Below are 14,412 nucleotides of genomic sequence, written 5' to 3'. Positions count from 1 at the left end.
AATAGTTTCAAGGAGCAAATGTGTAAATATAAACCTAAACCCTATGGTATACTAAAGTATCAGAAGTTGAACTCCAGCATATTAAGCAGTATTGGTGCACTTGGATGACTCAAAATACAAGTGCAGATATATTCATGAGCTGTGAGATGTTTATTTGTTTATAGGTTATTACATTAGATAATTACTTTATATTTAAGCTATACACACATGTTTTATTTTGAAAGCACTTGTTTTAATAAAAATACATTTTCCATAGAAAAACTTTTTTTTTTGGACATGCAGGCAGAGTGGACAGTGAGAGAGAGAGACAGAGAGAAAGATCTTCCTTTTTTGCCGTTGGTTCACCCTCCAATGGCCACCGCGGCCGGCGCGCTACGGCCAGTGCACTGCACTGATCCGATGGCAGGAGCCAGGTACTTCTCCTGGTCTCCCATGGGGTGCAGGGCCCAAGCACTTGGGCCATCCTCCACTGCACTCCCTGGCCACAGCAGAGAGCTGGCCTGGAAGAGGGGCAACCGGGACAGAATCTGGCGCCCCGACTGGGACTAGAACCTGGTGTGCCGGCGCCGCAAGGTGGAGGATTAGCCTAGTGAGCCGCGGTGCTGGCTCCATAGAAAAACTTTTATAAGGTGTGCTGAGGATCTCCTATGAAACCCATAACGGGTTTTACTATAATACTGATGATACTGAGATCTTGAAGCAACAGATCAGCTGGAAGAAGAATGTTTCCTTCCTTTTCCCTTCTACAATAAAGCTTTCCCTTAGAAAGACTTTGGAAAGTACCAATAGTTCTTAGCTATCATAACTTATTGTTACTTCCCAAACTCCCAGTGACCATTAATACTCAAAACCTATGTGGGATATGGTAAGATAATAGAAAAACCTTACTGTCATTTCCATTGGGATTTGGTTTGACTGCATGTATCAGGGCGGGAATGGGATGGAAAATAGCTTATAACAAGGGAAATATGGATACATATATCCAGACGGTTCCATGGTTATTAGGGAATCAGCTTCCTACTATTCTCTTCCAGACCTAGAATGTTTTACATTCTCAAAAATTTACTTCAAAGTCCAAAAATGACTTCTATAGCTCTAGCCATCATATTTCTAGTCCATGCAGTAAACAGAAAACAGGGAAGGGTAAGAAGGATACTCTTCAAGATAAGTCATTTTCCTAAGGAATCCTCTGTTCATTATTGGCTAAAACCTTAGTCATACAATACTTTCGGTTATAATAGTGACTGGAAGACATACTGTTTTAGCTTTGCAGTTAACCATTCCAAATGCAAGTGGAGATCTGTTGCTGAAGATGGAAGGGGAAAAAGGGTAGTAGTAGGGAATCAATAATCTCTGCTGTGTTCCTCAGTTGTTTGGTGCTAGAGATTCCTTACACCCTCTCCTACTCACCCAGCGAAGCTCTCAATTCTCAGTCTCATTTTCTTTATCTGTAGAGATGACCTTCCTGGAGCAGTGGTTCTACACTTTGGCTGCACACTGGGAGTATATTTTAAAAATTCTGATGCCTGTGTCATGCCTAGGCTAGTTCATCAGAAATTCTACCAGTGAGTTACAGGCCTCAGTATTTTTGAAAAGTCTCTCTAGGTAATTCCAGTGTGAAGTCACTTTGGAGAATCATTGTCCTAAAGAAATGTAAAAAGAATGATGCTATATTCTGTTACTTTTTTCTGTTCCATAATCAAGTGATGCCAGGAATGGAGAATTATTTTGGGAATTGTGGCACTACTCAGATTCACCACCCCTTTGCCTTTGGAGTCATTTTTCTTATAAAAACTGCCCCCTCTTTTTTTTCAATGGCATCTTTTCTTCTGTAACATCTGAACCACAGATTCTCTCAAAATCCTGACTTTTCTTTACTGATGTAGGTCGTCTTTGATACCTGTTCTTTTCATACACTCTCTCATCCATTCAAATACTCTATATGACTCCAAAATATTTTCAAATTTTTCTGCACCTTTACTCACCCAAAACACATATAGCAACAAAAAAGAATGTTTGGAACACACACACACACACACACACACACACACACCTTATCATATCATTACTCTACATCAATTCCTACAACAATTCCCTATTGATCTAGGGCTCTCGGACACACAATATCCCTTCCTGCATATCCTAGCCTCATCTTAGGCCACAACCCATTATTGTACTATGGCTTTCTTTCATTCTTCATTTCCTAACAGTTAACCTATTGAACCTCCAAACTCAATCAAACAGTTTCATTTGCCAATTGCAATTGTAGTAGGCCTGTGCTTGCTCATACAGACTGGGTCAGAACACAAGCTACACTTCTTTGTGGTCCTAGTCAAAATCATACATAATCGTTTAAGGAGGGCAGGGAGTATGTTCTTCACTATTTTGTTTCATAACCTAGGATAGCGCCTATCACAGAGTATGTGTTTGGTAATATAAAGACAAATATTTTGAATGAATATGACAAGGAATGAGTAATATAAGATACTAGGTTGATGGGGGACAAACTGAAATGGTCATAAGCAGCTGCTTATAACTTAAGGACTTGTGACAAAAGTAAACATCTTGTCCACTTTTTCAATATTTATCTATGTCTCTGCAGGTTGTGATTTGATCCCAGTACAGTATCTTCGCTGGGGTGACCCTGAGCCCATTGCAGCTGTGGTGTTTGCCTGCCTCGGCCTGCTGGCCACCCTGTTTGTTACTGCAGTCTTCATCATTTACCGTGATACACCAGTAGTTAAATCCTCCAGCAGGGAACTCTGCTATATCATTCTTGCTGGCATCTGCCTGGGCTACTTATGTACCTTCTGCCTCATTGCAAAGCCCAAACAGATTTATTGCTACCTTCAGAGAATTGGCATTGGTCTCTCTCCAGCCATGAGCTATTCAGCCCTTGTAACCAAGACCAACCGTATTGCAAGGATCCTGGCCGGAAGCAAGAAGAAGATCTGCACCAAAAAGCCCAGATTCATGAGTGCCTGTGCCCAGCTAGTGATTGCTTTCATTCTCATATGCATCCAGTTGGGCATCATCGTCGCCCTCTTCATCATGGAGCCTCCTGATATAATGCACGACTACCCAAGCATTCGAGAAGTCTATCTGATTTGTAATACTACCAACCTAGGAGTTGTCACTCCACTCGGATACAATGGATTGTTGATATTGAGCTGCACTTTCTATGCGTTCAAGACCAGAAATGTTCCAGCTAATTTCAATGAGGCCAAGTATATTGCCTTCACAATGTACACCACCTGCATTATATGGCTGGCTTTTGTGCCAATCTACTTTGGCAGCAACTACAAAATCATCACCATGTGTTTCTCAGTCAGCCTGAGTGCCACAGTGGCCTTAGGCTGCATGTTTGTGCCAAAGGTGTATATCATCCTGGCTAAACCAGAGAGAAATGTGCGCAGTGCATTCACCACATCTACTGTGGTACGCATGCATGTAGGGGATGGCAAGTCTTCCTCCGCAGCCAGCAGATCCAGCAGCCTAGTCAACCTGTGGAAGAGGAGGGGCTCCTCTGGGGAAACCCTAAGGTAAAAATTATGGGGGCATAGTGGGGCACTGATCCCTATTGCTGAAGCACTGGCTTTTGATTCCTGGATCTTTTAAATAGGAGATATCTAAGTGCATGAAACTATTGAATGTCTTATGTCTTGGGACCTTCTCACTGAAGGGGTGGTTTGGGGAATGGGTGCGGTCATTGGATGTAGGTCATCTTTCTTGGGTCAAGGATAGAATCCTGAACATTGAGATCACTGGTAAAGCAAAGCCATAGTAATAGGTGGATGAAAACAGGAGGCCAGGGACAGCAAAATTAAGTCGATGAGTCAAGGCAGTGATTCCCAGGTTCTGAGTGAGTGGAGATACATTGTAGGCTAAATTTCAGTTCACCAGAGCAGAGCAGAAAGGATTATTATTAATAAAGATTGTTTTGAGAGCATCCCGAGAATCTTATACTTTTAATTGTACTCTCATGTGCCTGAACCTCATTCAAGTCCAGAAAAGCCCTTGGATTTCCATCCCATAGAAGCACAAAAATGTGTAATTTATATTTTAGTTCCTAATGGGAGAGTTGAACTCTAAATAACTTAAAGGTCAAACCAACAGAATGGCTTTGCATATAGTCCTGAACAACCCAGAAGTTACCCAATTCTCTGTTATCTATGTCCTGCCTCACCCCTGTGTTCAGTTTTGTAAATAGTAATTGTATAGTTTCTATCTAAAAATGATCTGGAGTCAACAGCTGATGGCTTCCCCATGTAAAGGACTTTCTTACATCATAACTGATTCCAAAAGCACTTCCAAACACAATGAGGTCATGTTATCAGTAGCTTTGGCATAAATGCTCATAGATTACATAGGTTACATAGATTGTGATAATTGGGATTAAGGAGATCCTTGTTTCATAGACCCATAGATCGGGAGTAAAGATTTCCTGTCTTTAAGGAGTACATATCAAAAGAGGTAGTCAGGGTGTCAGCTCTGATAACACTACTGAGATTTGAATGTATTCTAAAAATAAGTCTTTCAAATGGAAGATAAATATCTAAGTCACATTACTTGAGCTATTCTCTTACACCATCAGTTAGCCTTCATGGAAGTCCTACTTTTCTATCAGCCTCACTTCTTCAAAGCATGGTCTATGACCATGGTAATGATACTAGATTTTCTGGGCTTGGAAAAGGACTCCCAGGATATTTGGTATTTGAAGTTTATTCACAAGGCGTAAGTAATTTGTATTACTTACAGTTTTACTTCCTTTGATGCTTTCCCAACTCCTCTGCACTTTTCAAATATATATATACATATATATATATCAAGATATTCAACTAAATTGTAAATTGTGTCTTCTCTTTCTTTGATAATTGCTACAAATGTTATGGTCTGTACATAGAAGGACTTCCATATTTCTAACCTGCAGATATATTTTTCATTTGCCTTCCTGATTCCTCCATGAAACATTCTTTTCTGAAATTTCTGCAAGATCAACCTTTCGTTTTAGCAAAGAAAATTTATTTTTAAAACTTTTATATTATCAGCCTTTCTTTAAACTGTCCCTTCAAATAAAATTTTCCATATATAAATATAAATATATTTATATTTCAAATATAAATTTTGATATATAAGTACACAGTTTAGTGGAGATGGGAAATAATGTTTCTGTGTCTAAGCACTCCAGAAACTCACCAGGGAAGGCTCCCTGAAGAGACAGCATGGAGTAATGGCATAGCAAGGCTGTCATTCGTTTGAACATTGCTATTACCATTCCATCTCTCTGCACCTTATTTGCTTCATCTGATAAACTAGGATCATATCACTCACCTCATAGGATTGGGAAGAATGAAGGAGAAAATGTGAGTAAAGTCAGGGTGCATAATAGACACCTATTGGCGTAGTAGAATACAGAGAGAGACAGCACTAGGATCACTAGGATGGAACACTGGCAACAGCAGTTACCAGCTGTGTAAACTTAGGCAAATTCACTTAACTACTCTGTATTGATTCCATTCACTGATAAATGAAAATAGCAAAATATATACTTCATAGAATGGTTGTGACAATTATATGTGTTCATACATGTTGTGTCATATCTGCCACATGGTAAGCCCCTCATTTGGATGAAGTTAACAGTTGTCAATCTTCTTCCATTCCTTAAAGTCAGTGTATTATATATGTAAGAAGGATGATCTTTGTAACATTTTAATAGGCAATACAAATCTAGTGAGACTGCTGTGTAGCCTGGGTTTCCAGGACATCTCCATCTTCACTTTGTCCAGCTGTTTACAGATTATAGAGCAACTCCTGTGTTGCTGTTTGAGCAGATCAAGTTCCTTGGAAGTGGGAGTCTTCTCTATGTGGTTTATCACTATGTCCCCAGTGTCTAACTTTACCTGGAAGGTGGCCCGGCACACAAAAACTGTTCAGTAATGAATTGGTATACTTGCAGAATAAATGACTTGGGGAAAGTAGTAATGAGTTACATATCATACTTGTGTGTCTTCAAGTATGCCCACTGCTATTCTTCATTGGTTCTATTAACTTTCATAATGTTAAACCTCCTGTGTTGTATATTTTAAATATTCCTCCTCCTATTAGTGTCATCAGTCTAAGCTCAAGAATTGTTATATTGATCGCGTACTTTACTACAAATATAATGTGCTTTTAGTGACATTCAATTAGTATTTTCTACTTTCTCCTTTATATTTTATAGTAAACAAAGGGATAAACAAAAACAACAAATACTATGGATAGTGCTGATAGAAAACAGAAATTCTCAGGATTTTGTGCCATTTTTTACTTGTTTATCTTTCAGGGTCATGTAGGTTTTGGTTATTGAATTTTGCAGTCAGTACATTAAGGTATTATAATCTGCAAGAGGGTAAACAGGGACCTTTGGCATTACTGGGTTTTTTTTTAATGTAATTATGACAAAATTCTAATCTGTCTGCAACATTACATCTGAGAGAGGCCACAGGCTGATTATACAGACTTCTTTTTTTTTGCTATCAAGCAGGATATGCAAGCTGGAACGTGCTGTTGATGTGGTGAAGAAAGAAGGGCAGAGGAAGCTACAGTTCTATTACATCACATACGTCCCATTCCTGGCTTTCCTTTTTTAAGCCATAATTTTGAAAGCAAGAGAGATGCAAACTATTTCGTTTCTCTATGACTTCCATGAGCTCATACACTAAATATGTCTTTTCTGAGATTCAAAATCAAGATGCACTAATACAGTAATTTATCACCTTAAAAAATGTAACTAGTTATGCAAAAATTTACGTACCCTTCCAATTTGTCATTTTATGAAGGCAGGGGATCACATGATCTGTAATATTCCCATCTTCAATAATGGGAAACAAATGAACACAAGTATTTCTAATATTTCCACATTTTATTCTCAATCACTACATTTAATTGTGCTTCTCAGGCTTGAACACTAAAATGTGCTAATGAGTTCATCAATTGGGATATTGGATGGTCTTAAATAGGTATCTTAAATCTCTGGATGTAGGTCCTAGGGGATAAGCAGCTACTGTGCTGGGCCCAGCTCTGTTGAGGTCTCTTCCTCCTTCTTCTGTCTGTATAGAGAAGCAGGCAGCATTAAGCTCAGACCTCTTTTCTCGGTAAGTCCTACACATGCCCTTTCCATATGTAATGGCAAATAGCAAGTACTCCTCAGGTTAAAGAAGACACTAATTAGCATACTTTACAGTAAAGGATGTAATAATGATTCCTAACGTTATAGTGACTATTTCCAAAACTTAGTATACACTCTGAGATACATGCACACAGGCAGACAATAGATGCAATTACAGCATGCTAGTTAGAGCCACAGCTAGATTTAAGTCCAGCTATGGAAATGGTACTTTAGTCCATTTCAATTGTAAAGTGGTAATTAATAAATCATGTTTTGAGCAGTAAATGAGATAATAAAAGACATCTTTAAAAGGTACATGGAAAATAATATTATGGATTAAACTATATGGTTTTCAACTGTTTGCACCAAAATAAACTTATCTTTTACTCCCATTTTCCCACAATATATATAAGTTCATTTGTATTTGTAAGTAGTTGGTACCAACACATAGAAAGCAATCAATAAATGGCAGCTACAACTTTCAGAACTGACTCTCTGAAAATAACAGAAAGCGTATTTTCAGAGAATTATCATGTTTCTCTGAGTTGCATTTCCTTCCTGTTGCAAGAAGTATGGAGGGAGACTACTCATGGTAACAGCAGTACCAGCATTTCAGCATTCTCTAGGCCTCTTACTAATGTTTACAGGATAGCTGTCATGATTTCACACACTGCAACCTTTTATTAAGGAGAACAAAAGTCTTCTCAGAATCCTCCTGTGTCTCATTCTCCAAAACTTCTTCTTAAAGCTGTAATAGATGATAAGAAAATGTGTGTCAGCCTTTATAATGGAAATTGCATGGGAAGAGTAGGGGACACTCTTCATTGGCGTGTGTGGTGAATAAGCTTATTCACTAGATATGCCAATGAACAGTGTCTATCATGAAAGTGGTAAAGCTTAGTAGTAACACTGGAAGTAGTCATCAAAGGAAGAGGGAGAGAGAGAAGGACAGAAAGAAACCAAAAAGAATCACAAGGCTTCCTTATAGAACTATTCATATGTATTGCTATTCTAATATTTATAATTGCCACAAAATATTGCACATAGAAGCAGTTGTCCTTACTATTTTTTAGAATTTGAGGTCTGGCATCATTGAAAGACTTGGCTACAACCTCATGACTAATGAGTGATGGGACAGTATTTAAGTCACGTCTTAGGTTAGGGTCATTAGGGCTGAGTACCTACAGGAGTATGTATGCTTTGTCTAATATCTCATTAATCCTCCCATGAAAAGGAAGGTTTTTTTGTCCAAAAAATGTCTGAAAAAAACTATTCTTTTTGTTGGATATAAAAAGAATTCTTACAGTAGAGAAATGAATCATCAATGTGTTAACTCTTTCTAATCATTTTCCATGCTTATTGTACATGGGACCATTTTTTTCTCCTCAAGCAGCACTATTAATGTTATAAAGAACTGATTCTCCAAGAGGTCCACTTTGGAAAACATCACAGTCCATAGAGAAGACATGTTTATGGTGCCTGAAAAGTAGTTCGTATCTTTAGTGAGAAGGGAACTGAAGGAGCTAATTTCCTCTTCTGGTCGTGGAGAAAGAATTGCTTTGAACTCTCTGGGCACTAAGGAAAGGATAGAGCTAATTCTAACAGATCCAACAGTTTTCTGGGAGGTTAAATCAGCTCATTCTAGACCACAAAGAGGAAAAGTGCCCAGAGTCAGTCATTCAATTCACTGAAATAGCAAAGGGAGATTTTTATTTAAATGGGAATGAGTCACTATAGATTTTTTTTATACAGAAACATGCTATTTATTCCATCAATGTATAGAGGTCCCTGTGATTAACATTTTGGTTCTAGGCACTAATTTCCAGAACAACATGGTACAGCATCAAATCATTGTCAAGGAGATAATGCCAGGCTTCTGTTTAAGGCCTTCACTTCAGTTGCAAATTGACAAGTGCACACAAAGCTGGTTCTGGCCTAAATAAAGCATGAATCTGATGAGGCTAAAGTTCTAACTACAAGCCTCAGAATTTCTAGGGCCTGGGGTTCTAGAATGCAGAGCCAAATTAATAACAGTGGCCTCTAACTCTAAATCATAAATGTTCTTAGAAAATAAAAACTTCCCTCAGGATTCTAGTCAGATGGAAAAATAATTAGTGTGGCCTCCAACTTAGCTTAATTTTAAAAACTATCATTTGATTTTTTAAAAAATTAACTAATTAACTTTGCTTTAATTAACATTGTTATGAGGACACACTCTGTCTGTTAAACCAAGTACCAGCCTGTCCACATCCATTGCCCAAATTATAATATGCTAGGAAAATTGGTTCTCTTGTGTGATTCCAATATACCCCTATTTTCAGAGCTTCAATGATTTCCAATTGCTTAGATTTCATTAAGAGGTAATTAGTCTGTATGCAGTGATTTTCATGCTCTCTCTCCCTTTCGAGTTCTCTGCCTCTTCCTTGTGTCTCTACAGAACTTACTTCTCTTCCATATCTCAGATTCCTCAGTGAAACCCTACCAGATTTAAACATCTCACATACTTTTTCTCTTCTGAAGTCAGAGCTTTTATTGTGTAGAGCATACATGTAGCACACATTCCTTGAACCTCACTGTGATTCATCTGCATTTAGGGAGGACTGAGCATTGCCAGGCCCTAGGAATATAGAGGTTGTTTCTGTGTACATATGCAATATAATGCAATATTTTCACAGCTATCTAATGCTGGCTTACAAGTATTTATAGCTCCCTCAGGGCCAAGCAGCATGCTGGAGACATATCAGTGTTCAGTAACTGCACATGCAGAGGAATGCAGTGATCAGAGATCTGTTGGACAGAAGCTCTTGGGCTCACACAGTGATCATAGTATACAAAATCACTCTTGCTGACTTTATTGTCCATGTTTCATCCTGTAATTCTTGGCCCTAAAAATATAACAAGAAATTCTTTTTTTGCCTAAAGCCAAACTTAATTTTTAACCACGCTTCCATTGATTGAGTGCCTACATAGCATCAATCATTATTCCAGATCCTGGGGATACAAAGAGAAATTAATAGCAATCTTTGAGGCACTCCAAGTATTCCAAAAGAGTCAGAATTAGAAATAGATAATTTCAATGCATCTGTGTAGCACCATGATCTTATTGGTGGAGACACATTAGTCTATGAGGAGCTCAAATATAGAAGTAGTAAATTCTCCCTGGAATTACAGGTAATCTTTTGAAGGAACCAATTCAAACAAGAGAAACTATATAAGAATTACAGTCCCTATTTTTAAGGCTAAAGGGCTTCTAACCACTGACTAGGACAGAATAGGACCAAACTTTCTTCATCTGGCAAGAGAGGCCCTTGGTGATTTGACTCCTCCCCTGGTCAGATTTGCTTCTAGCCTCATCCTGTCTGGCTTTCCATGACCCTCTCACAATTTCCTGCTATAGGGCTCTAGCAAGGCAGCTACCTTGATATGAAATACACCCACCTCATTTCACCACTGCCTCTCACTTGGCCAACTCAGACTCATTTTAGACATCACTCTGCTGAAAAGCCTCTCCTGTCCTGCTGAGACTGAACTAAGTTCTCCTGCTTATAAACAAATAAGCCACATGCATCTTGACTAACAGCATTTATATCATCCTATGCTGTAATCATCTATTCAGTTTTCAGACTGTTTTACATCTGTGTGCACACACACACATACATGCATCACACACACATAAACACATCATAACCCCTCACACATGATACCATGAACTTATTAAGGGCAAGGATTATGTCATATTCACTTTATGTGTCATTGGTGCAGTGCTGACAACATAGTCAACACTCAAAATGCTTGTCAAATAGGCTAATGGATGGATAAATGAATGATGTTTGAGCTTCATTGCCATTTGTCAGAAATATCTTTGGGCCAGGAACTACTGTAAATCTCTTAAAATGCAATCAAATGATCTCCTGAAGTGTGTAAGTCTGCTTAACCCCAAGACAATCTATGGGGTAGAAATTATTATTTTCTCCACTTTACAAATGAGGAAAATGAAACAATGGATAATTTACTTAGAGAAGCCCTGTCAGAGAGTAAGTACAAGAAGTAAGATTAGAATAATGTAGATTGACTTCAGAGTACATACAGATAACCATTAAACTATGATCCCCATTCCAGTCTTTCACATGTGGAAGTCTGAACTGAGAAAAGCGGGGAAGAGGAGATTAAATGTGTGAGAAGTAAAATTCTCCCCAAGTAGTTTCCTTGGAAACTGCTCATGAAAGTACACAGAAGGCTTTGAGATGAAATTTCAATGCTAAGGACTGCCTAAAATGTAGAAATTTAATGGTGATTTTTCAAATATCTGTATAAGTTTTGTCAGTGAGGATAAAATCTGACTGCCTTATTTTTACTCCTAGTGATATTTATTTACACGATTTATGGTGATTTGCACATTTATTGTGTAAGTATTTTGAGGGATTTCCAATATTAAGTAAGATCTCAAGAAATATACAAGAAATCCTGATGCTTTCCACCACCGTTCAGTCCAATTTAACTCAACAAGTATCCTCAGGGTAATCACAATAAACTGGATAGATTGTTGGGCTCTGGGACTCTAAAAATAAATAAGACAGAGTCTGTCCTTTGGAGAAGCTGGAGTAGTGTGGGAGACCACCTCACACACAAAATCAGTAAATTTCGTTGTGTATGAAGTGATGGGAGAGAGAAGTGTCCGGGAAAGTGGGAGTCAGTAGGCAGGACCTAAGACCAATTTGGAGGCTCCTGAGAAGGCAACACCTAAGTTCAATCTCAGAAGATGGTCAAGCAACCCAGGTGAAAATGATGTTTCACTGTTGTAGGGAGTGACATGAACATCAGTCCATGGGTATGAAATAAAGTATGCAAGGAATCTACAAGCATGAAAATGTGTGTCTGAGCAATCACATAGAGAGCTCACAGGGAAAAAGCAAGAGAAGGCTCTCTATTGTGTTCTGGAAAGCTTGGCCTGAAGGAACCATCAGACAGCCACTTTGCTGCTCCCCCATTTTGTCTCAGAGTCCCGTTTTCCTGTTTGCCACTCAGTTTAGAGATTCAATTCCCTCATCCAACTTGATGCCTCCCCCAGCAGCCCCAACCAAAAATTATGTGTCATTTCCTCTTCTCCCCACTAGAAAATGGGTAAATAGTGCTTTTGTGATCATGATTGTTGATGACTTGCTTCATCCTCTATGCTGCAGACACTTATTGAGCAACTGCTTTAGGACAAGCACAGTGCTAAGTGCTTTCATTTATTAACTCATTAGATCTTCACACAGTATTGTGAAATATTATCCCTCATGCACAGATAAGCAAAAATAACTTAGGCTTGTGGAGGCTAAGCAGGTTTTAGTTAGTGAGCTAATCAATAATGAACCAAATATTGGAATTTAAACCCAGATCCATGTGTCTTCAAAGATTTTTCACTCCAATAATACTTTTTTTAAAAAAATTATTTATTTATTTGAAAGGCAGAGTTACAGAGAAGCAGAGGCAGAGAGAAAAGTCTTCCATCCGCTGGTTCACTCCCTAAAAATGGCTGGAGCTGTGCCAGCCCGAAGTCAGGAAGCAGGAGCTTCCTCTGGGTCTCCCACACAGATTCAGGGGCCCAAGTTTTGCAGGCTCATAGCTGGAGTTGCCTTAGATCTCAGATGAAACTTTGGTCTTTTAAATTAATGCCAGACCGAGTTAAGACTTTGGAATTATTGGCGGTGGGAAGATTGTGTGTTGCATGCTTGTAGGTGAGAAGGATATGTTTTCCCAGGGCATAGCAGAGAGCTGGATCAGAAGTGGAGCAGCCGGGACTCCAACCAGAGCCCATATGGGACCCCCGCACTACGGGCGGCAGCTTCAACCACTATACCACAGCACTGGCTCCAGTAATACCTTTTTTAATGGGCACATTTTCTCTGCCATGTACCCCATTTAGTTATTCTTATTATTTATAAATAAGGCCATGATGAATGCATTTCTGTCACATAAAATCTCATATTTTGATACTGATTTTTAGTCACAGAGAAGTGACCCTAAAGGTGACACGTTCTTGGCAATTAAGGGGACTTCATGGACAAGATACCTATCAATGTCTCTCATGTTATAACTTGGTAGATGTAATATGATGTAGAGGAGTGATAGCCTTGCCAGCAAAGACATGGATTGTAATCCTGGCTCTGTCACCTAAAAACTAGAACCCTAGACAAAGCACTTAACCTTTCGGAGCCTCTGGAAAATGACAGCTGTCCTATTCATCTCACTCTATATTACTCTCACAGGGTCACTGGAAACATAGTACAGTGTGTGTCTCACAACCAACATCCATGAGATCTGAATTTTCTTTTTCCTAATCCCAGGGTCACTTCAATTGATCCTAACATATAGCTCCTGTGACACAAGAGGGCATTCATGACTATATACTTCAGGAAAGGTACTGAAGTAGAAATATTTGACTTCGAGAATCTTACTTACATTACTAGTAAATCATTACAGTATCTTTGCACATTTCCATTATATTCTTAGGTGGTAGGTTAAGAAGGTCCAGTGTAAATGCCTTTTTTTTTTTATCTTTTATTTAATGAATATAAATTTCCAAAGTACGACTCATGTGTTACAATGGCTTCCCCCCCCATACCGTCCCTCCCACCCACAACCCTCCCCTTTCCCACTCCCTCTCCCCTTCCATTCACATCAAGATTCATTTTCGATTATCTTAATATACAGAAGATCAGCTTAGTATACCTTAAGTAAGTATTTCAACAGTTTGCTCCCACACAGAAACATAAAGTGAAAAATAATAGATGATTTTTTTTTAAATGATGATGAAATCAGATCAGACCTATTGTCATTAGTGTAAATGCCTTTTAAAAATCAAGGTTTCCTCCAAGTTTATTGGTGGATTGTAGGTTTTAGCCATTTCTCTCATTCTCATTGTGGTTTTGGCAATGTATTTATATTTCTTCATAAAAAATTATGATTTTTAACTTGGGCCAGAACAAGTGGATCCATCTTTACTTAATTATGCAAAAACTAGATGATGAATCACTGTGGTTGATTTTATGCATCACATAATAAGAAGCATTCTTTGACAAGGCAAATGTATGCTTACATTTTTTTTCATTTCTGTTTAGCCAAAAAACAATAAAACAAGTGAAGGAAACAGTCACGGCATCGCTCATGTGCACAAGCTTGCAGCCTGGCCTTGCCCTCTGGCATCCCATCAGCATGATCCAGACGGTACAGGCTGTCAGAGAGCATGACTCCCCCTTTGTGGTGTTCAAATTGAAATCAGA

The 14,412-nt window shown here is 38.7% G+C and overlaps 1 protein-coding gene across 5 annotated transcripts in view; it reads left to right on the top strand.

Moving 5' to 3' along the window:
• Positions 1-14,412, top strand: part of GRM5 (glutamate metabotropic receptor 5) — a 557,251-nt gene that overhangs the window by 488,428 nt on the left and 54,411 nt on the right. For all 5 annotated transcript variants that reach the window (XR_007909731.2, XM_051820841.2, XM_051820823.2 and 2 more), the window contains one exon: positions 2,603-3,542. Coding sequence is in view for 4 of the 5 variants with exons in the window: in XM_051820841.2 (XP_051676801.1) it covers positions 2,603-3,542 (940 nt within the window). In the remaining variant the exon portion in view is untranslated. The remainder of the gene's footprint in view (positions 1-2,602; positions 3,543-14,412) is intronic.

This window comes from Oryctolagus cuniculus, chromosome 1 (genome assembly GCF_964237555.1).
Source record: "Oryctolagus cuniculus chromosome 1, mOryCun1.1, whole genome shotgun sequence".
Taxonomy (NCBI): Eukaryota; Metazoa; Chordata; class Mammalia; order Lagomorpha; family Leporidae; genus Oryctolagus; species Oryctolagus cuniculus.
Note: the sequence above shows the minus strand (reverse complement) of the source record. Positions and strands in the feature narration are given on the sequence as shown.